Source organism: Miscanthus floridulus, chromosome 7 (genome assembly GCF_019320115.1).
Source record: "Miscanthus floridulus cultivar M001 chromosome 7, ASM1932011v1, whole genome shotgun sequence".
Taxonomy (NCBI): domain Eukaryota; kingdom Viridiplantae; phylum Streptophyta; class Magnoliopsida; order Poales; family Poaceae; genus Miscanthus; species Miscanthus floridulus.
In genome coordinates this window covers 4056884-4084136 of record NC_089586.1, presented here as the reverse complement: position 1 = coordinate 4084136, position 27253 = coordinate 4056884, and the positions used below count along the sequence as shown (strand labels likewise).

Here is a 27253-nt window from a genome sequence, read left to right as displayed (position 1 = left end):
TAAGTCCCTTCGTCGTCGGAGTCGGAATAGCCAAGGCAGTAGTCGCTTGCGGCCAAGAATTGGCGCAAAGCCCCAGGGTTGTGGAGTTCGGAGAAATCCACCCCGGGCCATGCCTCGTCCTCGTCCGAGGAGTCGGAGTGGGTGCTTAGGTCGAGAGCAAAGCGCTGGCGGCGTTCCGAGGGGTGCTCGTGAGCGGCAGTGTAGGCCTAGGCATAAGAGGCGGCGGCATTCCTCAACCCAAAGGGGTATGGGGATGGTGCCATCTCCATATTCTGCCCCGCCGGGGTTGACTCTTCAGGGAGTGGTGGAGTGGAGCTAGACGACTGGCATCGCCGCGAGCGACCGGTGATTTTCCTTTGTCCATGCTCAGGCCAGACAGGTCCCTAGCCAGGGACCCCGTACCAACAGCTGGTCGTAGGATATCGGCGGGGAGTGGCGTGCCGCCCCGGGTTCATGTAGCATCGGGGTGGCCTTCCTCGCGTCGTGCCTGGCGAGCGCGGCGAGAGCGGCCGCCCGGGCGCCGCCTGCGCCTGGGCTGCCGGGGCGTGACTTCATCGTCGGACGGTGGGGCTCGAGGAGTGAGGAGCACCATGTCGTACTCATGCCCTAGAGACATGAACTCTAGGCTCCCGAACCAAACTACGGTGCCAAGACGCAATGGTCGTATGGGGTCTGCCATCCGGGTCCTGCTGGGACGATGAAGCTAACACGCAGCGCCCCCTACCTGGCGCGCCAACTGTCGGTGTTTTGGAACCGGGGGTCCCTCAACCAACGAGTGGATTTATGCTGCGTGCCCCTAATCCCGGATGGTGATGCAAAGAGACACAAGGTTTATACTGGTTCAGGCAATCGAGGCCCTACGTCCAGTCTAAGAGATCGATCTTCTGTTCCTTGCACCGGAGTGCTAGTAGTAGGGGGTTACAAGCTAGGTGAGAGAGGGAGCTAGCCCCAGGTCTCGGCGAGGGTGGTGCGGGCTGCTTGAGGCGTTGTTCTCAAGCAGCGTAGAAGTGTGTAGTTCTATCGGTGTGTTCGTCTTTTCTCTCCTAGAAATGGCCCCGGTCCTTCCCTTTTATACTCTAAGGGAGAACCAGGGACGTCCATACATAGCGCTCTATAAATGGGGGTGGCGTGTCCGAACCCTGTAGCCGGCCACTGTTGTGGTATGGTCGATGGAGTGGCCCCGTCCTTGTCGTGCAGAAGTGACGCGCCGGTCATACTTGATCTTGTGCGTCGTGGGGCTCCAGTACAGCTTGATGCAGGGCATGGCGGGCGACGTGCTGGTCATCGTGCGATGACGTCGTAGGGAGCTGCGGCTCTGCAGATGCTGAGGCCGAGCCATCGTGGGGGGCTCGGCGGACATGGATCCTCAGGCTGCCGAGCCCCTGAAGCAAACTGCCGAGGCCTTGGAGGGAATTATTGGTCCTGGGTACTGATTCCGAGGCCACAGTATCCTAGACGTGGCTCCCCACGCTGCGTTGTTCTCGGAGCAGGAGTTGGCAGCACAGTGAGGCATGGGCGTCAACCATGTGCATAGTGGTTAGCACAGTGGCGGGTAACCCCTGCCCAGTCCTGCCGTCTGTCCCGTCGGCCATTCCGCTGTACTGTGCCGAGCATGCGGCCGATGTCAGGGGCAGCAGTTGGCTGAGTTAATGCGACACGATGTTTTGTCAGAGGGACGGGTGAAGGAAGAGGCAGCGGAGTGCTGCTGAGCCCGCCTCGCGCGAGACGGAGGGTCGGCGGCCCGGCCGAGGCCTGCGACGAGAGGGGGTCGGCCGAGGCCTTTGGTGGGGGATCGCCCGAGGTCAGCGGTGAGGGGGCCTCGGGCGAGTCGGAGAATCGGCCGAGGCCAGCGGTGTTTAGCTGGTTTCGACTTTCACGAAGTCTAAGTAGTCGTTTTTTGGTTCTTGCTTAGGGTACCCCTTCTCACTGTATCCGACACGCGCCGGCATGCACAGCGGGCGGTCGGTGGCCGTGGCGCGGCCGGCAGCGCGACGTGCGGTGCGCACCCGGCACGGGCGGTGTGCGGCCGTGACTGGCGGCAAGCGCAGCGACCGCGGCATGCAGGCGGGACTGGGCCGCGAGCCTTTTAGCCGACTCTGCCGCGCCACCGATCAGGGCGCGTCACTGCCGCGCCAAGATCGGTGGCGCGGCAGACCCTGCCACGTCACCGGTCAAGGTCCCGGTCGTCGCCACGTCATCCCTCTCGCCGCGCCACCATGCATGGCGCGGCACAGGCGTTTCGTCGCTCCATAGCAATAGGCGCGGCCAAAAGTGTTAGTTTTGAAAAAAAATTAAACAGTGTTAGATTTAAAATTAGTTTAAAAAAGTGTTAAAAAATTCACGCAGGGCAGGCTGCGTGTCGCGGTGCAGAGATCGAGCGGAGACAGGAAACGCTTCGCGCGCTGCGACCGCAACAATCCGTTTTCGTTGGCCTTGCCCCACGCACGTGAGCACAGTAGCCGTACGTACAAGCGTGGGCTGAGCCAGGCCGAGTGGGCTCGGCGGGCCCCAGCCCGCCTGCCCCGCTCATTCATTACGTGAGGTTCTGTAGTCTTTTGGTTCCATAGTAAAAAAAAGTACAGTACATTTTTTTCGACAGCTAGTTACAGACACAAACGCTCACATACACTAGCGCACGCTCACATCTATAAACGCACACACGTACACCGTATTATATCCCTATGAGCATCTCCGAAGAACTGAGTTGGATCGACAAATCTCGAGATTGACAAAGTCACCGTAGACGTGTCGTTGTTGACGGGCACGTCACGAAGAAGTAGTAGAATGAGTCTGGTTTAGTGGACAATCTTTGGTTTGGAGGTTTCATATCCGGCGGTCCTGTTTGCTTGCCAACCATAAGGCGTCACGCCGAGCTTGCGGTGGCAAAAACTGACGCCATATTTGTGGCGAGAATTATTGTCGCTAGCTAGTATAGAAGGTTGTGACATGTAAAATTTGAAGAAAGAACCAAGCAACAACTTTAACAGGGTGTGGCACGCAGCCTTACTTGTAGTGTGGCTAGTGGCAGTGGCCAACCAAACACGCCCATAGTAGCTAGCTCAAGATGACGGACAATGGATTCCTTGGAAATAGAGTGAGCTAGGCGACGAGTTTGGCGCTAGCGACCAGATTTTTGGATGTCCTCTCTCCTCCACGTAATCAAATAGTCAGCTAGGAAAGTTTTGTTGGAGACGCCCTAAGTGGATGTGTAACATAAACAGCGCGTCCGCAAGCAATCTCATCACAAGACATTCGAGATCCACTCATTTCCTAGTTCCAATTAAGGTAGACCCAAGGTAAATGAGTTGAGTATGAATACCCTAATAGTCGTAGCTTGTTTTTGTTTTCTCGAATACGCAAAAACGCAAAAGATTTCTGCATAATTGTATTTAAGGTAGAACAAATATGGCTCGATTTGCATGGTACTACTAGTAGTACTTTGAATTCAACCTGTTGCTTATTCTTACTCGTAATAACTGGGCATGGATCATTAGGAATTGAACATCTTTAAACCTTGCAGTAAAAATAATTAAACATGCAATCATCTCTATGATACCGGTCTATGCCATGCACATGTCTAGAGCTGCATATCGTTATATATTAACAATAAGAATAATAAAAAGAGGAGTCTAGGGGACTCATACAACCCCTTAAAAGGACATGATCTGTATAGCAGAAATCACCAAAAATCTAAGAAACAAAAAAGAGAAGAAAATACAATAATATAACAGTCATGACCCAAGCTACGGAGCCCCTTTGGAACTGGACACCACTCAGGTGGAGTCTAACACGGACAGAGATGGGATGGTGTGGTGGTTACCGAGAGGAGATCGGACTGGCCGGCCGGCGGGCTGTCCCTGTATGACAGGCTCAAGTAGCTGGACTGGACATGTCCTCTCTCTCTCTCATTGCCATTGCTATGCCAACCGGATGGAATGGATACCTTAAACATCTCAACTAACCACGCAATCATATACGCTGCTGCCTGCTGCTCCGATGATCCTACTAGCTAATTCACATGCCAAAATCGGCCTTTTCTAATTCTACAGGTCAGAAAGTACACTAGGAGCTCCAAAAGGGTAGTATGATGTGGTGGGTGCATCATATTATAATAATCATAGTAATAATATGATGTGGATCACACATTCACACCTCTGATGAAGAATTTCATCTGAATCTGCGTCTTAATTTCTTGGAAGGATCTCTGCTGGGAGCATTTGACAACATGCATGTGCACGCCACCAAGCAGCAACAGACATTCTATGTAGTAGGCGAAACTAAAGCTACAGGATATGTATGTACAAGGTTGTCTATGAGACATGAACGTGGCTTGTTCGCTTCTGAGTAGATGAGTAGCTGATGCTACATTCTTGTAATGATTTTTGGGCTCAACTCTCTTGGGTATGTTTGGATGCTTGGTTCTTACGAGGGCAAAAAGATTAATGGAGGCGGACATTGCAACCGTCTCCAATCAAAGGTCATGGTTAATGCCAGATTAACGGAGGCGGTTGTTTTGCCAAACTCCAAAAATAAATTAAAAAAAAACAAAAAAGGAAAATGTCCGCAGCCCGAACCGGGCCTGGGCCTGGATCTGGGCTGCGCGCCACCGGATCCGCCCACGCCGGGGCCAGATCCGCTGCCGCCGGATCCTCCTGCGCCGGGGCCAGATCCATCCGCATCGAGGCCAGATCTACCGTGGTGGAGCCCGCCGCCGCCAGATCTACCGGCGCCGGGGCCAGATCTGCCGTGGTGGAGCCCGCCGCCGACAGATCTGCCCGCGCTAGGGCCAGATCTGCCATGGTGGAGCTTGCCGCCTCCAGATCCGCCGTGGTAGAGCCCGCCGCCGCTAGATCCGCCCGCGCCGGGGCCAGATCTGGCCTCCACGTGCGCCGGCCGAGCTTGAGGGAGAGGGATGCGCTGGTGGCTTCCCCGTGCGCCGATCGAGCTAGAGGGAGAGAGATGCAGCAATGGAGAGGGAAATGGATGCGCCGCACGGCATCCCCGTGCGCCAGCCGAGCACGGGCTCCGTGGGAGAGATAGAGAGGCGAGGGAGGTGCATGCGCCCTGCGCCTGCCGATCTCGGGCTACGTGGGGGAGAGGAGGGAGGATCCTTGGGTGGGGGCTGCCATGGGAGAGAGGGAGAGGAACAGGCTAGTGAGGGGCCAGGGTTGGCGTCAGGTACCGGGGACGTCGGGTAAGGGAGAGGAAGGGGCGACTGAGGGTGGAGCTGTGAGAGGCAGAGATGATAAGTGAATGAAACCCTAGCTCTATGTATATATACGATAGCATGATATCGGGCCGAGATGGGTTGCTTGGGCTGGGAGCTGGGCCTGTATTTTAGGAGGCGGACCTTATAGTGTGCCCACCTCCAAAAATGGATTGATGGAGACGGGCACCCTAAGACGTCCGCCTCCAAAAATAGGTAATTTTTTGAGGCGGTTATCTTAAGATGTCCGCCTCCATCGGAAATAAGAACGACCGCCTCCATTAATCGCCGGGTATTTTAGGAGGCGATTAAATTTTGTGACCACCTCGGTTAATAAAAGGGCACTGCCTTGCAAAATTATTTGTGTAGTAGTGCGACTAACGAAGAAGGGTGCTTGGATATTCTGTTTCGTGATTTGGTCGTGTCTCCCGAACCTGTCCCAATGGGTGCGAGATGAGGAGGATAGGCCCACGCGTCGATCCTACAAGTAGTTAGGTTGAATCCACTTATGCAGGCAACCAACCAAAATCGCAGTTTATTCTGTATTCGCTCTCATCAAACACTCCCTCTTTCTGAAATACAGTCTCACTTAACCTTTATCTTCTCGTCCGGATATTTGATGCAACCACGTCCATGACCCAATTAACCAAAGACACCTCTTCTCTGAAGAGGGTGAAGCGACGATGCTTTACATTTATGTAAAGGAAAAAACTATGCTTTGTTTACCATGTGCATAGGATCCACCACCACCACAATGCTTTCATGCATAGGATGCACCTGTATGCTATCACTAAGGGCGTGGCCATACGCCCGCACAGCCCACCTACACCCACCTCGCCCCGACTTGCACGTGCACCTCACTCTCGACGCTACGCCCGCCGTTCTTCGCGTCCGGATGGACTGCCGTGCAGCCCACCCCCCGTCTACCTTGCCCCTACCTCGCATGTGCACCCTCACACCCCTCCCTTGTTGCGCGCCGCTCCTTCCCCTTGACCCCCTCCTCTCTCTCCACATGGGCGGGACCCAGGAACCAGCCCCTAGCTCATTGTGCTCTCGTCCGCCGGTCCCTAGCTCTGCCGCGCCCCATCCCTGACACCCGGGCCATGCGCCCACCACTCACCGTACCCCCATAAAACACTTGCAACATGAAACACTTAGATGCAACATTCATCAAACATTGATAAAACATTTGAAACATATTGCTGCAACATGTGTGAAACATATGCAACATCCAGATAAAATACTTGCAACATGTGTGTGAAATATATGCAACATCGAAATATAAGACTTGCATCATGTGTGTGAAACAAATGCAACATCTAGATAAAACACTTGCTGCAACATACGTTTAAAAAAGATGAAACGTCTTTTCAAAATGGCAACATACCACTGAAAACACTTGCAAAAATATGCAACATCCCGATATACTTTTACAACATCCATATGTAACAATTGCAATATACATCTGAAACATACATTTGCAACGTAGGGGAGGGGAAGGCCGGGGCCTGTCGATTCCGATCGTCGGGGTAGGATCCGGCGGCGAGCGGCGACGCGCGAGCACCACCAGCATTGACCATGCTCGTGGATGCCCTTGGCTCGACCGGGGAAGACTTGAGGCGCCACGGCACGTGCGTCCCAGCAACCATGGCGGGGTCAGCGGCATGCCCGACGGTGATGGGTGATGGACTGACGGCGAGGGAGCGAACGACGTAGGTGACTGGGACGTAGGTGAGCGGCACAGGGAGCGAGGGCGCGCGGCACGGCCGTTGATGGGGAAGGGCACGACGTGGTAGCCCGACGAGCGCACGGGGGGGGGGGGGGGAGGAGGTGGACGGATGAGCGGCCATGCTGCTTCGGTTGCTGGCGCGGATAAGCGTAGGAGGGAGTGAGGATTTTTTTTTCTGAGAGAGTTGGGGCCCGCTCCTATGGAGCCGCATTCGGACGGGAGTCATGGATGCTGGCAGGAGTCTGAGGCCCAAACATCACACCACTTATGATGACATGTCATGGCTCACCTTCTACATTTTTTAACATTACAACAGATGCATACAAATAGCAAGTCCCTTTAAACTGAATCACTCTCCAGTCGATTTCCATACAAGATTAATCCTTTATTGCATTTAACATTTATTATGGACTTGCAATTTACTTCCGCCATCTCTAAATAAATCAATTCGTTGTCTTAAGTCAAACCTTTTTTTATGTTTGATCACATTTATAGAAAAGAGCACAAATGCTTATAACACAAAAATGAGCATATTATAAAAATATATATTATGATATATCTAATCATACTAATTTGGTTTAATAAATCTTGGCACACTTTTCTATAAACTCAATCAAACTTAAAAAGACTGACTTAAGACAACTCTAAGATCTGATTTATTTAGAGATAGATGAAGTATTTGATTAAGTTGAAATAAGATAAGACAAACCCAATCAAATCCAACAAAAATACTTACCTCATTGTCATTGGTACATGCTAGTCTAGGTGACCATGTAACAATTTATTTCTCTCATTGCAACGTAGAGCATATTTGATAATAAAACAATGTATTTATGGATATTGGTATTCAAAGTGTGTTACAGTATCTCATAGATCACGTTGATATCTTCGTGGACTTATATCTCCGATCAAAGTTAGTAGCGAGCACGCAACTTTATAAGAGAACACAAATAGTCATGGAGTCAATAGAACACACGGTAATAACAAACTCAGCTTGTTATGAGTTGACATTTGCACACACAATTCTAAAAATCCACTCTCGTGTCGCACTAACCGGTATTTAGGATGCTAAATTATCCAATTATCTTTATGAACACACGATCGAAGTCGTCAACGTCTCTCCTCACGGTAAACTCGCTATCATGATCACTGTAACACGGCCCATTATTGTCATGTCAAGGAAAATAAATTCTACTACTATTTTAGGGAGGTACAAGCTAAGCATATAAAAAACCTTTAGATTTTTTTTCACTGTGCGGAAAAAGATTTTCATTTTAGTTACATATACTACGGCCCGTTTGGTTCTGGATAGTATTTTGTAATCCGGCAAAAGAATCCAGATAGCAATCCAAACGGGCAAGCTTGCTATAATCCAGTATCCTATGGGGAGGAGCTTCTGGGAGATTATGTCCCAAGAAAGACAATATTGTCCACGAGATGTGACCGCCGAATGAAAAGAAAAGTGAAAAGAGCCATAGGCATTTTAGACATTTTTCTGCATAACAAATCCACTGTCCAAGAGTATAATCTGAGATCCAAACAAAACTGATTATCACTATTCAGAATCTAGATTTTCAAAATCAGTATCTATAATCTGGCTTTTCATAATCCTTCGATGATCCAAACGGGCCCTACTACAAAACGTCAGAGACGACGGACGCGGCTGGGCTGGGCTGAGCTGAGCTGAGAGAGCTGCAGAGGACATCCTCTTGCTGTCTTTCACCTCCTCTTTCTCTCTCTCCAGTCTCGCAAGAAGACGAGGAAAAAGAGAGAAGCAAGGAGCGTTTCGTTTTTAACTCCCGAGGCAACGCACCAACTAGCCAAGAGCTCAGCACCTCCTCTCTCTGTCTCTCTCTCTAGGGGACGGCCTTGGTCTTCGTGAGGTGCTGCTCGCGTTGTCGGGGAGGCGCCGCCACGCCGCTCGCCTAGCGCCGCGTCCGGAGCAACTACTCCTAGGCAGGTAGTAGTAGTACTGTAGGTTGTTTCCGCCAAGAACGACCCGGCCATCCGGCGGCGCGCGCTGTCTGTCTGGCAGCGACGCCGCGCCGCCCCTGCTCCATGCTCGTGGGCCACGAGTGAAGCTCCCGCGTGGCCACGCGACGCGACCATGAAGCAGTCCCCGGCGAGCTCTGGTGTCGCGCCCGCGCCCGTCCCTTCCCCCGCGGCCGCGGCCGCCTCCACCGGCGCGGCGCCATGCGAAGGTACCTCTTTCGCCACCTTCCTCCTCTTTGCGCGTGCGTCTGTCGCCGGCCTCGACGGAACGCCGCGCCCGCGAGCGTCGCCGGCCGGCGGCAGCTCGCGTTTCCGAGCCGCGTATCTTGTGCCCAAGTTCAGAAAGGCGTCGCCTTTTTTTTTCTCGTGTCGTGTCGCTGACGCCGGCGTCGGCATGCGCCCGCAGGGGAGCGGAAGGCGCCGGCGATCAACGCCGACCTGTGGTACGCCTGCTCGGGCCCGCTCGTGTCGCTGCCGCCGGTGGGCAGCCTCGTCGTCTACTTCCCGCAGGGCCACAGCGAGCAGGTGAGTGACACCGTGCCCTCCTCGTCCTCCTCCCCGTGCTGCTCCTGCTTCTCGACGTCACGCCGTAACGGTCGTTGACGGCTTGACGCCATTGCTACAGCCTTTGGGATGCTCTGTTCTTGTAACATCCGCTGATGCTTCTTCGGCATCTTCTATGGGATCATGCCACCAAATCTTCAATTGGGCATCTATATGTCGGTGTTCTGTGATACTTGTGCAAAGTTTGTAGTTTGATTCTGTGTGTTTCAGGTGAAAAGTTGTGTTTTTTCATTCTGTGATTTTTTTTTGGCTTAATGTTGAGTTTATTACTACAATGTTTTTGGTTTCTATACAAGGGATATAACAGAAAGGGTATTACTATCAGTGCAGTAATAAAAATGAAAAACAGTTGTTGATTTGTGGGTAGAGCCTACTGATTGTTGCTGAGCTAACTGGAATAGTTTCCCATAATCTGCTTTACTACCAGATTTCTGGTGATTTTTTTTTTCATTCAGATCTTTTTGGTGCAAGAAGATTCCCATTCTTCACTAGAAATGTGAAGATTTCACTCGGTTGCTGATATCTTCCAGTGCAAGAACCTGCTAATGTTAGCTCATTGACAAAGTGGTTGGAACTATTGGGGTCCTACATCCTTCTTTCCTCTGTTGGTTTCTGGTGTGCTGTGCACTATTTCCTTGCAAGGAGTTTGGTGTACATGAAGCATCTTCTGTGCATGTGGGTTGCTTGCATTTATGGTCCTGGGATGGGTAATTTTTGTTCCAGCTTCCTGATTTGGCACTGGAATAACATGATTATGAAATTTTATTTTTATCATAAGTGATGGTTCTCTATAAAAATCTTGGTGTTCTTTTCAGAAAGATGAAAACATAAATTATCTTTCTATTTCAGAAGAAAAGTAAAGGAAATGAAATCCTTTTGTTTTTATGACATCTGGTTGTGTTGCGCATGATGGTAGAGGACTTTATCACAGTACTTATAAAGAGTTTATCTAAGAAAAGTTCACTCATGCGGCGCTCCTTTTAAACTGCAGACTACTTTCCGCTTCATTTTTTTAGTCAATCTGCAGAAAGGGTTAGCAAAAGGGGAAGCATGTTTGAATGGCTCTACTTTCTTAATCATTTCATGAAATAATCTTTTATCGTAAAATCCGCAGAGTACTGATGAGTCCCCACACTAGCACATTTTGAAATAACAGCGCCACAAAGATAAATATTTCCCCATGCATTATTCTCACTGTGACAGTAATGCAACAATGAATACAGGAAAAGTTGTGGTGTATTACTGGAAAATAATGAAAAGATATTAGTCCCCATATACTTGATGCTTGGTTAATCTGCCTGCAATTTAATGTCTCCCGAGATTAAGACAAAAAGTTACCTTGAATATTTGAATACTAATATTTTTCACTTTCTTCCAAACGGAATGTTATGCTTGGACTTATTGTCCTTCTGATTCAGGTTGCAGCTTCTATGCAAAAGGACATTGATGCACATGTGCCAAGCTACCCAAATCTTCCCTCAAAGTTGATATGTCTTCTTCACAGTGTTACTTTGCATGTAATGTACACTTCCTATCCTGTACTTTTGACACGGAGCTTGCAATCACCAATTCTAAAACCATCTCTCTTTTGTCCTCAGGCGGACCCAGACACTGATGAGGTGTATGCACAGATGACTCTTCAGCCAGTGAACACAGTGAGCATCTAGAACTTGTGGTTCTCCAAAAGTCTCTTGCTTGTTCCAATGTCCTAAAACATTGGCTTTGACTTTGGTTTAGTATGGAAAAGAGGCTTTACAGCTATCCGAGCTTGCACTAAAACATGCAAGGCCACAGATGGAGTTCTTCTGTAAGACACTTACTGCAAGTGATACAAGTACACATGGAGGTTTCTCTGTGCCTCGCCGTGCTGCAGAGAAGATATTACCTCCACTGGTATCCAGGCATCAAATATCTAACATTGCCGCCGCAAAATGCTTGCTGTTTATCAACGTCATAGTGCCATTGTAATATTTTTACTCTCCTGGTCTGTTCTATAGGACTTCAGTATGCAGCCTCCGGCTCAAGAACTTCAAGCCAGAGACATACATGACAATGTGTGGACATTTCGCCATATATTTCGAGGTGGGGAAAATATAGCACTTTCATTGCTACAAAATGGCAGTAGCAGGACTCTTTTAGTTTTTATGCAAGTATTTCCCCATGAAGTTTCATGCATTTGAAGAACCTTGCACATGATTCTTTTATGTTCTGGGTGGTCTGCAAGGGAAAATTTACTGTTACTGTTGCCAACATTAGAGGTCCTTGACTGTAAATGCAAGTTTCAATACTATGAATCATTTTGTACTTTACTATGATCAGGTCAGCCGAAAAGACATTTACTTACCACTGGGTGGAGTCTTTTTGTGGGTGGCAAGAGACTATTTGTTGGTGATTCTGTCATTTTTGTTAGGTAAGTTTCATGATCATTTTCTCTTGCAAAAGCTTGTCTTGGTTCTTTCTAGAGTAAAGATTCTTACCAACTTACCTGTGAAATAATGAACAAAATTGGAGTATGAATATCATCTATGTTTTGGCTCATCATGATTTTAGGGATGAAAGGCAGCAACTTCTACTGGGAATCAGGCGGGCTAGCCGGCAGCCAACTAATATATCCTCTTCAGTACTTTCAAGTGACAGTATGCACATAGGGGTGCTTGCTGCAGCGGCCCATGCTGCTGCTAACAATAGCCCATTTACCATATTTTACAACCCTAGGCGAGTAATGTTCCTACACTATAATTTTCCCACCCTGATGGCTCTAAACAGCCTTTTTATGTAACTCAGTAACTATCAATGATTGATTTATCTGAAATGTGGACTTTCAGGGCTAGCCCTACTGAATTTGTTATCCCATTTGCCAAATACCAGAAGGCACTGTATAGTAACCAAATATCTTTAGGAATGCGATTCCGGATGATGTTTGAGACCGAGGAATTAGGGATGAGAAGGTACAGTGGCTCTTTTTACCTATTTTGATTTTGATTTGGCACATTATTGACAATCAATTTATATTTCTTTGTTTTAAATTCTAAATTATAGCCGTGGTTTTGTTGCCTATTCTATACTAATTAAATTATTCAATGTTCTTCAGGTACATGGGTACGATAACTGGGATATGTGACCTAGATCCTGTAAGATGGAAAAACTCCCAGTGGCGCAACTTACAGGTTAGATTGCTGAGCCACACCATTGATGGCAGATTTGGTTTGTACCTGATTCACAGATGTAGCGTAATTTTGTAGGTTGGTTGGGATGAGTCTGCTGCAGGTGAAAGGCGAAACAGAGTTTCAATGTGGGAGATTGAACCAATTGCTGCTCCTTTCTTCATATGCCCCCAGCCTTTCTTTGGTGTAAAGCGCCCTAGGCAAATAGGTAAATCAGCCTTAGGTTCATCTTTCTGTTTTAGATTGCAATGCAAATTGCATATCACGACAACTACTTCTGATGGTTTACATGGTTCGCTTTTATATTTGAATTAACAGATGACGAGTCATCAGAGATGGAAAACCTTTTCAAGAGGGCAATGCCTTGGCTTGGTGAGGAGATATGCATAAAGGATGCTCAGACCCAGAACACCACAATGCCTGGTCTGAGCTTGGTTCAATGGATGAACATGAACAGGCAGCAGAGCTCCACATTAGCTAATACAGGCATACAGTCGGAGTATCTGCGATCTCTAAGTAACCCTGCCATGCAAAACCTTGGTGCCGCTGAGCTTGCAAGGCAGTTATATGTTCAGAACCATCTCCTGCAACAAAACAGTGTACAGCTTAATGCTTCCAAGCTCCCTCAGCAAATGCAACCTATAAATGAGCTTGCCAAGGGATCGTTGTCTTGTAATCAACTTGATGCTATCACCAATCATCAAGAACTGAAGCAAGAAGTTGGCAACCAGCAGAGGCAACAACAGCCCGTTAACCAAGCAATTCCTCTAAGCCAGGCTCAAGCCAATCTTGTCCAGGCCCAGGTAATTATCCAGACTCAGATGCAGCAGCAGCAGTCGCAGCAACAACAACAGCCGTTTCCAACTAGGTGCCAGCAGGGAACCAGTGAGCAACAGCTGCTTCTTTCACAGCAACATCAGGACCAGAATTTTCAACTGCAGCAACAACAGCAGCTTTTACTTCAGCAACTGCAGCGGCAGCAGCAGCAGAATCAGCAGCAGCTAAACAAGTCGCCAGGTCAACTTGTGAATCTGGCTGGTCAACAGGCTCAATTGTCTGACCAAGAACTTCAGTTGCAGCTATTACAGAAACTACAGCAGCAGTCACTTATATCACAGCCAGCAGTTCCACTCTCACGATTACCGCTAATACAGGAACAACAGAAGTTACTTTTGGATATGCAGCAGCTATCGAGTTCTCATTCACTTGCCCAGCAGCGGATCGTGCCTCAGCAAGATAGCAAAGTTTCACTGCAAGCATCACAGGCGCCACCACCAATGAAGCAAGAACAGCAGAAGCTTTCACAGAAACAAGTTGCACTTGCAGATGTGTCAGATGTTGCCTTCCCACCGATTTCATCAACCAACGTTCTGTCCAAAGCTGGAAGCCAACTGATGATTCCAGGTGCTACACAATCTGTACTAACTGAGGAAATCCCTTCTTGCTCAACATCACCTTCTACAGCCAACAACGGAAATCATTTGGCACACCCAACCATTGGCAGGAATGAGCATTGCAAGGTCAACATGGAGAAGGTGCCTCAATCGTCTGCTCTGATGTCAATTCCAACATCTGGTGAAGCTGTAACAACTCCAATAATGATGAAGGAATCGTCGAAGTTGAACCATAATCTGAAGGAGAATGTAATCACCTCAAAGTCACCCACTGTTGGGACTGGACATGACAATCTTTTGAACATTGTACCATCAACAGACAACCTGGAAACAACTTCATCAGCAACTTCATTATGGCCTACCCAAACAGATGGACTTTTGCATCAAGGATTCCTCACTTCTAACTTCAATCAGCAACAAATGTTCAAAGATGCACTTCCAGATGTGGAAATTCAAGAAGTGGATCCAACTAACAATGCCTTCTTTGGGATCAACAATGATGGTCCATTGGGCTTTCCTATGGAAACAGAAGGCTTGTTGGTAAGTGCACTTAATCCTGTGAAGTGTCAGCCTAATTTGTCAACTGATGTTGAGAACAATTACCAAATACAAAAGGATGCCCAACAAGAGATCTCAACCTCCATGGTTTCACAGTCATTCGGTCAGTCTGATATAGCTTTTAACTCAATTGATTCTGCAATCAACGATGGTGCCATGTTGAACAGAAATTCTTGGCCCCCTCCACCTCCACCACAGAGAATGCGGACATTCACAAAGGTTTGTGCTTCTTTAAATAACCCAACTTACTGATATTATAACATTCAATGGTATACTTTTGTTGTTGTATTTACTAATTCCTGAATATTGAATTGCGGGACTTTAATGGAAGAATGGAATACACTTCTGTACACCAAATATAAGATGAAATATTGGAGCAGATATGACAATATATGTGAAGTACATGTAAAAAGTTCACATGTAAAAAAGTTTAAGGAAAGGGTAGTCAAAATTCTGTCATATTCAGACTAGTAGAAAAGCAAATGTATAACTGTCTTTTCAAGAGCGCATTTATGGTTTTAGCTGTGCTAGTATATGGTGCCATGCTATTATGTCAATTGAGTAGTCAGCTACTGTCAAGCAGTTTTGAAATCACCATTCAAACGAGATAGGTGTATTAATGCTTGCTTGGATGTATGGTTTATGAGGTGGTCACATATTGCTTTAAAAGCTTGTCAAGGACTGGACACTTGGCAATTGGGACCTTCTATGACCATGCTCACTCTGGAGCCATAAACTCTTGAGCATGTGCTTTGTTTGCTATGGCCATTCATTCTTTTGAATGTAAACCTAACATTTTCATAAAAGTGACTGTAACATAAATCCTGTAGGTCTACAAGCGTGGAGCTGTAGGCCGGTCTATTGACATAGGTAGGTTCTCTGGATATGAAGAATTGAAGCATGCTTTGGCCCGCATGTTTGGTATAGAGGGCCAACTTGAGGACCGACAGAGAGTAGGCTGGAAGTTAGTCTACAAGGACCATGAGGATGACATCCTACTTCTCGGTGATGACCCATGGGAGTAAGTTTATGTTCCTACTTTTGCTTTATATTAAATTTTGTATTCACTATGAAAATTTGTCAAGAAAATAATATTGTAGAAGTGCCCAATGTAGATGTGTATACTGTCTAGGAATGTAATATAGTAAAAAAAATGTACAAAAGTGAACAGCAATGTGCCTGTGTCTTCCTTTTTATTGATAAGCATATGCTGAAGCTTATAGGGTGTGTAAATTTTGTAAATGCACTGAATATAAATGATAGAAGAAGAATTTCGTTGGTTATTATCATAATAAAATGTGATGTGAATTATACAGGGAGTTTGTGAATTGTGTGAAGTGCATTAGGATCCTATCCCCCCAAGAAGTGCAACAGATGAGCTTAGATGGTGATTTGGGGAACAATGTCCTCTCCAACCAGGCTTGCAGCAGCTCAGATGGTGGGAATGCCTGGAAGCCTCGCTGTGACCAGAACCCTGGTAACCCTTCGATCGGCTTCTACGACCAATTTGAATGACCGGATCACAGGTACGTACACACAGTTTGCTTACAGTATTTCCTTTTATCCCTGTGTTAGTTGTTGAACTGCATTTCACAATTATGAATTCAGAATGGGAGGTGAGAACTATGGTTGCAAAAAGCAACCAGTGTCCAGCCATCTACAGAATTATCGCCAAGCAATGCAGGATGCTGTAGACGTCTAGGCTTTTATAGCTGGGAGAGCACTCCTCAGATTAGGGTATGTTTTAGATATATGTGTACTTTTCTTGGTTGAAACAATGTAGGCAAGAAGAATGAAACTTACCTAGAGCTGTGGCAAGTCGAAATGTCGGACAGAGGGTTAGGCAAAATCCAAACTTCAGGCAGAGTAGGCAGATCTGAAGATAAAGTATTTTGGTGGAGAGTATTTGTAATTCTGTATTTAACTGCTCCTGGGGTTGCTTGAAACCCATGTAGCACTATGAGTCTCAGTTCAGAAAATACTGAAGCAGATTAAAGAGGTTCTACTGATTAGTACTATTTGTCCAATGTGAATGGCCCATTTAAGTGAACTGGCATATGCTTGCTATTCTTACTTGTTTTTGCCCATTGCTATTCCTTATCTAGTTTCAGAAAATCTACAAATGGACAACCTGTCAGTGTCCATTTTGTAGGTGCACTTTGTTTGACTATAACCAGGTTTTATCAGTCACTACGAGGAAACTCTATACATCTCATTTTGGTAAAGTTTGACAGATTTCTGTATATACTTTTTACTGCCAACTAGTCAGATCCAGATCCTAATCGTTGGTGACCAATATATAGAGCAGTAAACTTCACTGCTAGTGGTAGGCATCTAGTAGGAAGCAGAAACCTTATCATTTCACAGGACAGCACAGCAAAAACAGGCAGAAGAGAAGAGTCGATTTGTTCACATCCAAATGGCTCAAGTAACATCTGTATGTTCCAAAAACACAGAAGAAATGCATCGTGGAGCAATCACTCGTCGACTCTATATGAGCACAAGAGGCTATACTATGACACAGATTATTCTATGGTAATTTGCAAGGATCCTGTTTAGTTACAAACCAGGGGAGAAGTGTTTAAAATTGCCCGAGTTCCTGCATGAATTCCTGAGTCATCTCGAGGTAGTCCTTCAAATGCACCTTCCTTCCACTCCTACAGACCAGAAACCGAGACATCAATACAAATCGAATCACCATACAATTACAGACACAAACACGAACATCATACGGTGACATTCAGTCAGACCTCAAAATCCCATTCCCCGTGGAGGTCAGGATCACGCTCGTTGCCCCATATGTACGCGTAGCCGAGTGATTTCTCCGGTGCATCCTGCAAAACCCCCAGACCATCTTTTTTTCATCGTTGAAAATGAAACCATTAACCATCTGAGCTACTAAGGATCAGAAGTTCAGAACAATGCGAAGGTAGTAAGCATGGGCAGTCGATCAGAATCAGATGGTGCAGATACGGTTGCAATGTACTCACAGCCAGTGAGACTTCGACGGTTGTCTTCACATACTCCTCGTCCTCGAACATGTCGAACACATGGAGTTCCCTGTCGGTGAGCTCCTTGAGAACCTGGACGGAGCAGAGGCAACGGATTCAGACGGGAGCTGTCTCGGTGGCCTTCGCCTCCATGTTTCTGCCGTATTTGCGACGGGTTACGGCTGGCGCGTAGAGAGTGAGAGGCGGACGCGGACCTTTCCGCTCACCGCGTGGCCACGGGCGGGGAGGATGGCCGGGTAGACGCGGCCCCTGATGCTGAACCTGCGGTGGTCGGGGAGGAGCGCGGGGGAGGAGGGTGGTGCTCGGCCCAGGAGGACCCGCACCACCTCCGCCGACATCAGAGTGCCGTACACGAAGACGCTGTGAGGCCCCGCGGCCGCCACGGGAGGAGGCGACGCCATGTGGGATCGCCCAGCCGGGGCAGGGCGGAGGACGACTGGACTATGGCGACAGGTGGAGGTGGAACGGAGAGCGCCGGACAGGCCGCCAGCGGCCAGGCCGATGGAATTGCGTTGGGCCGAGCCGCTGTTTGAATTGGGTTTCGTCCGCCAGAAAGATTGGGCTGTTTGTTTGTTTTTTTGCTAAAAAAAAGAAAATATTTTTCATAATTCTTTTTTTTTTCAAAAATGTTTGTACCAAAAAAAAATTACAAAACTGTACTGCTTCCATTAATTAGGGACAAATTGGGTCGACCAGAATAGCCTCTTTCCTGTTTTCGTTTTACATTTTGTTACTGCAACAAAATCAAAATTGGTAAGGCCAAGAATAGGAATGAAAACAAGGTTCATAGGAAATGAAAAAAATTGAACCAATTCGAACGAAAACACGTTGATAACAGTCAGGATATGGAAACGGTAACGTCAAGACGTAGAATCAAGAAACGTGACTTCACATGCTGACCTAGCTTAATAAAAATGTATGATATTACTACCAATACATAAGTAAATTTTAATTCATACCTATTGACACAAAAATATGACAATGTGACCAAACACATAGCAAACCAGATGATCTTAACAGAATGAATTTGAAGATCTGCTTAGCTTCAACATAAGAACATTTAGTTTTGAGATCAAAGGCGCGCCAATCAATTTGACCATGTAATTGACAAGGATATAATAATCAGTAGTTTAAGGTGGAATATATCGGTGTTGTACCAGACAGTTCCAATATGTGGCTAGATAGCCGATTCAATGGGGCTATCGACTAAATAGTCTATATCCAGCGTATTCATGGAATGAAGACCTTTGAATCAAGAATTATCGGCTAATATTAAACAATAATGATACAAATCGAAATAAACGATGCTCATGGAACATCAGAAAAATCATCGGCTAAATATAACATGATCGATATAAAACGTTGAGCCAATAAATTTGATGAAAAAGGATACAACATGCGAATAAATTGACTGTCTAGTACAAATGAATCTACAAATGCTCTGAATCTAATATGTTACCATCAATAATGAGGTTCGATCGGATCGATATAGCTATGATAATGATAACAAACTAAAGCCAAAGAATCTATAAAACCATCTATATATTGACAGGTTCATAAAAAACATGCTATTGTGTGAAAGCACAGACGAATCGGCTAAAATAGCCAATGCATGCATAGCAAACAAACAGAGTACATATCTCGATCATGAATAAAGCCACTAATCGATAATCTCTAATCCAAAGTCTTACCAGTGAGGTTCCACCGGATCGATGCAGCTATGATAGTATCATTAGATTAGATCTCATTAACTAGTGAGTTTATTTGAGATTAAAACATGTATTTGGATGCATACTATGTTTGACTAGAATAGAGATAAAATAGCCGATCTAGCAGAATAAAGTCATCGATTATAAGATTTGAAGCATGACCAGATCAGAGGATGACCAATTAAGATGATATGATGCCGATCTATCTCTATCTTGATCGGGTGATTTAGGTATAATTAATAAAACATTAATTATAGCAAAATCGATAACTGGTGAATCAACCCAAAATAGCAAGGAAAGTCTTACTAATCTTAGCAGATTTAATAACTGGTGATATTGTATTAAACAACAAGTTATTTAACACAAGATCGATAACTTTGATCTATATTATGATTCGTAAGAGATCAATCAGCTAATGCAACCTTACAAACTACGATAGAGATCGATAACTAACTTATATTATGGCTCATAAAAGATCAATCAACTGATGTAGCTTTATAAGCACAATACAAGTCGTGACAGTACTCACAAGCAAGCTGGAGGTCGATCAATTGATGCAGCCCCGTTTGCTGAAGAACTCGCCAAAAAGCTACATTACTCCTACTCCTAAGGGTTGGCATGAAGCCAAAAAAGTAAAGACTAAGTTTGATTGATGTGTGTATGTCTGATTACAATAGCCGGTGTTTATATTTATACCCTGAGGCTTGAGACAATCCTAGTTGGTCACGTGGTGATCTAGTGCAAAACTTGCCTAACAAGATAAATCTAAAAGAAAAGGAAATTTTAAGATACATGGACTCTAGTTTCCCCTTTTGTAGAATCCACTAATAAAGCTTCCTTGACCGACGTGTCTTTTGTTTGTCTAGACAAGAAGGAGAGCCGATGGCTGATGCGCTTCACAGTTGACGTCTGTATGGCTTCCTTCTATAGACTCCATTGGCAATAAAATTACCAATTCTTCTAGCCTCTCTTGCTTCTTCCTTATCTTCATGTGAGGAAACTTTGGACATCATGCTTCTCCCAAAATATAATATTTTCTAGCCGATGAAGAGCTCCTAGACGTCATATGTCTCCAAATATACTAAAGAATATTTCCTTTCCTTTCTGGTACGTACATGATGCACCTCGTGTCATTCCTTGCCAATGATATTTCCTGGCTGGCCAAATTTTGATGTAAACATAGGCCCCCTAGTTCGGAGTATGAATTTTCATGCTTCAAACTATTTCAATCCGATGGTCTTCGTTCGTGAGTCAGCGACATCTGATTGCAATACTTGGCTTTGATGACTTACTTGGGTTGACTGTTCATCTGCTTTAGCCAATTAAGAGCTAGCCCCCCGAGTTTATAACTATAATCGGCTTTCAAATCATTGGTAAGGAGCTTAAGAATTCACTGGTAGCAATATTACCTTATTCCAAACCTCACCTATACATGTGAACTTTGAAGTGTCTATCATGCCATCTTGGGTGGTTGAAGAATGGAATGGATTAGAATCCAGTCATCCTCACTTCTCCTGCTCAGAAAACTTGGGTTTTTTTGAAAGATTTTTAAATTAAAACATAGCTTTGCTCCCCAAATGATTCTCTCAGATCGCTCAATGTGCATAGTTCCTCACCAAGATATTGTTTCACCTCTATTTACCCTACTTCTAAAATGCTTATGTGGAGTTCGGGTAGGAACAAAGTATGTAGCATACTTACCTTGCGTATCGTAAAGTCAAACCCTGGATCCAAGAAGAGAAGTGTCATACTCTTAGATCAAGATGTGCATGTGTGTGGAATATTTAGTGGCTAACCTAATCCTACTATGCTCTCTGAAATATATTTCTCTCTTGTGGAATATTTTTGTGAGAACATGGGTTATCTTTATTCTCATCTCTTTTTCTTTTTCCTTTTTTTCTTTTTTACTTTGGACCTCTTTTGTGTTCATCTTTTTATATTTTTGCATAACCCATGTCTCTTTTTACAACAACTTTTGAGAGAAATACTATTAAGAACTTGGAGCATTTATTCTGATAAAACCTAGCAAACATATTTTTTGTCTTCTCCTAGTGTAGGAGTAGAACATTTTGAGGTGGATGAAAAGCATGTTTTTGCGTACTTCTAGTGTAGAAGCAGCACACATATGTAGCGTGTACGTGATCTTGATCTTGGGAGCATGATAAATCTCTCAACAAGGGTCAACGAGTCTTGATAAAACTCAACACAAAATAAGCAGCTTATGTGGAAGGTTTTTAATAATAACATATGGCCTTGGTAGAAAATTCAACATCATCGAGGAGACAAGCTATTGATTTTGAATTTTTGTAATAAAATTTCCCAAGTACTTTGCAAAAGAAGCAATGTTCTTTTCATCATACCATATCTCATTCATCAACTATTTAGATAGCATACTTTCCCTATGATAGTTTGTTCACAAGTGATAGGAAAAGCAAGGAATAAAGAATATATACCTCACATCCGCATGTATATACCTCCATTCTGAGCCTGATCACCTCAGTGTGCTTTGCGGCCTGCTCGACGACCTCTGCCAGCTCCTGGCATCCCTGGTTGTCGCCGAAGAAGTTGGAAGTGGCGCTGGCCTAAACAAACGAAAAAATCTTAACGTATGGTGGCCTCGAGCAGTATCTAACCACTGTTGGTCGAACATGTTAGAATCATCCTTGAAATCATTGATCAAAATATTCAGCCGATGCGACTCTAGATTCCAATTTTCAATGATGTCTGGTCTTCATCAACTTTTAAGGAACAAATGTGTCGAGTTCATAAACTCGGGGTCCCTCACGGATCGGCTTCCTAACAAAGGCTCGGCCCAAGAAGGCAAAATGCACAACTCATGGGCCGGCCCAAGTATCTGAATGATAGGCTAGAAGGGCAATCCAATCACCGACTGGAAGGTCTGGCCGAGGAGGAATGGCACCCGCCTTCTGACTCCGGCCCACCTCTCCGACCGAAGTGCCCGTTTCGGTCTCTAGCCCGCTTCTAGACGGTCTCTCCAATCGGAAGGCCTAGCAAAACACTACCTCCAACTCCGACCCCACATCTCCGACTAGGGTATGCAAAGACCCTGCTCACTGCTCTTCTCTGACTGGTGCAACCAGAGCCGACTAGAACAAACCGACCGAGGACGCCCGCTCGAAAAAGACCAGGGAACGAACGGAGAAAGCAAAACAAGGTGCACAAGTCAAACCACAATACCAGGGATTGTACCCTGTACACCAGTAGAAATAGTATTCTACAACCTCCCTGACACAAATAGTGTTGTAGGCGCCGACATTTTCCTCTACAGTATTGTGGGCACCATTAACTCCCATACGGTAAGGCCCCTCACATGCCTCTAGGCATCAACAGTGTTATGGGTGCCGACATTTACCATACCGAGTGAACATGGTGAAACTCCTCACATGCCTCTGGGCATCAACAGTATAGTAGGTACCGACATCTGCCATACGGCCATACTCGAATAAAACGACGTAGCCTCCCACGTGCATCCGACATCCAACAGTGTTGTGGGCACCTGCCATCATCCTGCACCCGCGGGCATGGGCAACAAGACTTAGAAGCATTCGTACTCTCTCCCTCTCACTTATAAGGCCATCCCCTTCATCTATAAAAGGGGATGCGCTCTCTCCCAAAAGACTCAGTTGATCCAGGTTGATCAAAGGCAAATCCAGATCGATCAAGTTCACTAGCTCACAACCACAGAACCGCCAGGTTTGGACCTCAAGCACTCGCTTGAACACTTAGCTCATAGCGGAGCCCCTATCGCTCTCGGCCCTTCTGACCAGAGCCGACCGGACCTCTTGTACACCCCATCTTTCTCCTTCTTGTTTGTAACCCCACTGCAAACTTTGAGCACCTAGGCTTAGGAATAAAGTCACCGACCGACTCAAACTAGACATAGGGCATGTTGCATGAGCCAGTATGAACCATGTGTCATTGAGTGCTAGGCCACCTTCGATGACAACATACGACAAAACTATAAATATTTACTTGTTGGTCACTTTCTTCACCGACAGTTGGCGTCATCCGTGGGGATGACGCTATACGTTCAACACTTTTTAGGCATCGGATGGCCCACTTTTCCACCACCTTTACCATGGCGGGCTCTGTGAAAGGTCCTTGTTTGGTTTTGGTAATTGAGTGACAACCTAGGTGGACTAATTGTATTTATGTGAGATACACAGGTGATTAGTCTACAGGTACATGTGTGTGAGCAACATATGCCATGAAGGTGAAAATGGCTTGGAGATGTTGCAAAGCTCACACATGTGATGATGAAGGAGCTTAAATGCACATGAGACATGACATTGAGTCATGTGATCAAGGTGGAGAAGATCAAGACAAGACTTGGCTTGATGGACCGGTTGCAAGCGTGAAGGGCAAGTCGAAGGCTTTGGAGTGATGGACCGCGTGGTGGTGAAGCTTGAGCAAGACTTGACGCCGATGGACGATGGCAACAGTGAAGAGCAAGTAAAGTCAAGATCGATAAACCAATATGATCACGTGATGATATGAAGTGGATCATATCATTGTTGATCGTGTTGGTGCATGTGTTGCATCGACGTTGGAGGAGATGGAATGGAATGCGCAAGGCAAAGGTATAACCTAGGGCATTTCATTTCACCGGTCATAGGTGTGTAGAGAAGTTTATGACCGGGTTTAGGATAGATGGCCGTACTATCAAGAGGGGCAAACTTGTTTGCATATCGGTCATCTAGTGCCACTCGAGTGATCTAACTTTGCATCGTCGCTAGGATCGAGTGGCGTGGCAAGTTGAGTGGCTAACATCCTTTGGGAAATGATTGTAAAAATGCTAACACACATACACATGATGGTGTACACTTGGTGGTGTTGGCACATTTACAAAGGAGGTGGTGTTTACATGATGGTGTACACTTGGTGGATTCGGCGCTTTCGAGAAAATGTGATGCCTATTTTCTATTGCGCCGGATGCAAATTCTTGGTGGTTAGCACATTGGAGCAAGGGTGAAGAAGTTAGAAGTGAAAATGAGTTGGTCGCGAAGATGCTGGCGTCGGTCAACTGACCAGACGCTGGATCTGAATGCACCGGACGCTGGCAGGCTGCGTCCGGTCAGGCTGACGTACGATAACGCAGAAGCTAGAGTGTGACCGGACGCTGGCTGCGTCCGATCAAGTGTGACCAGACGCGTCCAGTCGAGGTCGGTACCTTACTGGAAACGACCAAACGCTGGGGGTTTAGTGTCCGGTCAGTTGAAAGCTGCTGCGTTCGGTCAAGTCAAGTAACCGTTGGAACCGAGACACGTGGCTATCTACGGGCGACCGGACGCTGAGGTCCAGTGTCCGGTCAACACGATCAGAGCGTTCGGTCGGCCCGACCGTTGCCCAGTGAAGGGGTAACAGCTAGTTTAGCCCTTGGGGCTATAAATAGAAGTGGCCTTCGGCCATGGCTGGTGTGGAGCACCTTGGGGGACTTTGTGTCCATGCTTGGGAGTGCTTAGGAGCCCTCCATCTCACACATACTTGATAGTGATCATTCAATTGTGTGAGTGAGCGATTCTAGTGCGATTGCATCATGAGGTTGCATCGAGTGGCACTAGGTGATCGAGTTGCAAGCCGGTGGTGCTTGTTACTCTTGGAGGTTGCCACCTCCTAGACGGCTTGGTGGTGGTCTCCATCAAAGCGCGCAAGAAGCTTGTGCGGTGCTCCGGAGAAGTGCTTGTGAGGGGCATTGTGCTCGCCCCACAGGAGCCACGAAGAGCAACTTTAGTAAAGCGTGTCATTGAGCTACCCTCACTCAAGGGGTAGGTTCTTGCGGTGCCCGACGTGCGGGCTTGGCGGGTGATGCCAATTAGCCGTCGAACCACCAAGTGAGCGGTCGACACAACGGGGACTAGCGTGTTGGCAAACATGTGAACCTCGGGAGAAAAATCATCGTGTCAACCTTATTCTTCCTGTTGGTTTGCATCCCCATTACACAAGCTTGCAATTACCTTTATACATATTAAGCTTGTGTAGTTGCTCTTGTAATTAGATAGCTTGTGTAGCTTGCTAATTACCTTCTTGCTTGTGTAGCATAGAAGTAGCTCCATTGCATGGCTAATTTGGTTTTAGTAACCTTGTTAGTCACATTGCTTAGTTTGTGTAACTAAGTATTTGCGCTCTCTAATTAGGCATTGGTTGCCTTGTTATTGAGCATTGCTAGTGAGCTTAGTTAGCTTTGTGCTTTTACTTACTAGCATGTGTAGGAGCTCCCTTGTTGCTTAAAGTACTAGTGGCATAGGTTTGTGTAACCTTGCTCCTAGAATTGTTTAGGAGAGCTCTAGCTAGCCCGGTACCTTTGTTGCATAATTGTTATCCTTGCAAGGTGCTAGTGAACATATATAGTGGGGTGTAGTCTTGGCTAGACCGATAGTTTTAATTCCGCATTTGTATCGGTTAGCCGACGTGATTAATTTTAGAAAAGACTATTCACCCCCCCTCTAGTCTGCCATCTCGACCCTTCACTCTGGCGATACGATTCACTTTGGCTTGCTGGAGTTTCCTGCGCTCCCACCTATTGGGATGTGGGTTCCACCTGTCTTCGAGCCATCCCAGGCCTTCCTCCTCGGAAGCCTAGACTTCATCGCCGATCGGCTTGGTGTACTACACCTCCACGAGGAGGCACTCATTCTGGCAACCATTGGAGGGGCGCCCTCCATCGACTCTAGGACGCACGACTTCGACGACGTGGCATCTGCGCTTCATTCCGAGCAAACTCTCTGCTGAAACCCCACTATAAGTAATATGCGTACTGTTATTTACTCTTTATTTACTATCTCCCACCGATCATCTGGAGGGACCGTATTGCCCACGCCACGAACACTGTATGATCGGTTCCCCTATGACCTCACACCTCCTGTGGATGCGTACGCTCGGGGGCTTTGAAGGATGCTGGCGCCATCCCCCCTCACATTCGAATTCATGGGAATGGCGAGCTATGCTCCTGCCACTCTTCATGAACTCCTGAATGACGAGGGTGAGAGCGACGACTCCAACATCGGCGATGTGGCGCCTCACCACTGTCCATCCCGGGAGTGTGCTATGGCGGACGCTCCAAAATAGCCACCGGTGGTTGTGGATTCTGCGCAGACTCACACCCCTCTGGACCCGCGTGTAGGGGCCCTTGTATCTGCACAAGTGCATGCCGAGGAATTACGACAACGGTGGCAGAACCTACCGCTGCCTGCGCCAGCGCACTCGGTACAGCACGTTGTGCCCCATGTGCATGGCCCAGCGGGTGGTGCCCGGGTCGCACCCGCCAGGTCCAATACGACATCATGAATGAGGGAACGATCTCCCATAGTTCGCTCGGGCTAGTCAGAACATAGCTGCTGCAGCAATGCTTCTATGCGGCGTTCCCGAGCCCGTCGACCCCTAGGAGCGGGTAGTCTACCGGAACCTTCGGGTTCTAGTAGAAGCCGCCACTGTTCAACTGGCGGAAAGCTCCGTATCGTGACTACGACACACGCCCTCTCTCCCCACGGGGGGAATAGGGACATGCTAGATGGATCACTCCATCCGCTTATCGCTACAACCGCTAGGTGTGGCTAGGAGGCAGTAGTTGCTCCTCAGTCTGACCTAGCGCCTGCTCCACATCGATCGCTGGTACACGAGTGACCTAGTCCACACCAAGATGCTCGCAGCATTGTCAGCAACTGGCATTGAGCCCAACATGATGATGACGTCCACCAAACGACGATGAGAGTAGGCGACATAGATCTCAGCTGAACCATCGAGGGGAGCGATGAAACACACCCTAGGCATGGTCGCCAGCCGAACGACCAGAATCCTAGCCCTAAGGGCCCGAGGCCATGGGCCTTTGACCGGCGTATCCGGAGAGCACCGTTCCCATAGAGCTTTCGACCACCCACCAACATTACCAAGTACACCGGGGAGACAAAC

The 27253-nt window shown here is 46.9% G+C and overlaps 1 protein-coding gene and 1 pseudogene across 2 annotated transcripts; one reads left to right on the top strand and one right to left on the bottom strand.

The window, feature by feature from the left end:
* The first annotated feature begins 8602 nt into the window (after positions 1-8602).
* LOC136466416 (auxin response factor 5-like) lies at positions 8603-16680 on the top strand. Of its 2 annotated transcripts, XM_066464806.1 has the most exons (15): positions 8607-9136; positions 9334-9452; positions 10910-11008; positions 11090-11146; positions 11229-11384; positions 11489-11573; positions 11811-11901; positions 12042-12206; positions 12317-12439; positions 12583-12658; positions 12734-12863; positions 12974-14826; positions 15438-15628; positions 15924-16133; positions 16216-16680. In XM_066464806.1, exons 1-14 carry the CDS (start codon positions 9043-9045, stop codon positions 16120-16122), a joined length of 3438 nt encoding a protein of 1145 aa, XP_066320903.1. In that variant the 5' UTR covers positions 8607-9042; the 3' UTR covers positions 16123-16133; positions 16216-16680. The 2 variants fall into 2 exon arrangements, with proteins under 2 accessions (XP_066320904.1, XP_066320903.1); XM_066464807.1 differs by lacking the exons at positions 15924-16133; positions 16216-16680 and having other exon boundaries at positions 8603-9136; positions 15415-15550.
* A 285-nt stretch (positions 16681-16965) lies between these two features.
* Positions 16966-18081, bottom strand: LOC136466417 (AIG2-like protein D; annotated as a pseudogene).
* Between the last annotated feature and the right edge of the window lie 9172 nt (positions 18082-27253).

What these genes read in the sequence shown, in the direction of transcription:
- LOC136466416 (XM_066464806.1), top strand. Translation starts at nt 9,043, where the DNA reads ATGAAGCAGTCCCCGGCGAGCTCTGGTGTCGCGCCCGCGCCCGTCCCT. An exon ending in AGAAGATATTACCTCCACTG is followed by an intron (nt 11,385 to 11,488) that starts GTATCCAGGCAT and finishes TCTGTTCTATAG; the next exon opens with GACTTCAGTATGCAGCCTCC. An exon ending in ATTTCGCCATATATTTCGAG is followed by an intron (nt 11,574 to 11,810) that starts GTGGGGAAAATA and finishes TACTATGATCAG; the next exon opens with GTCAGCCGAAAAGACATTTA.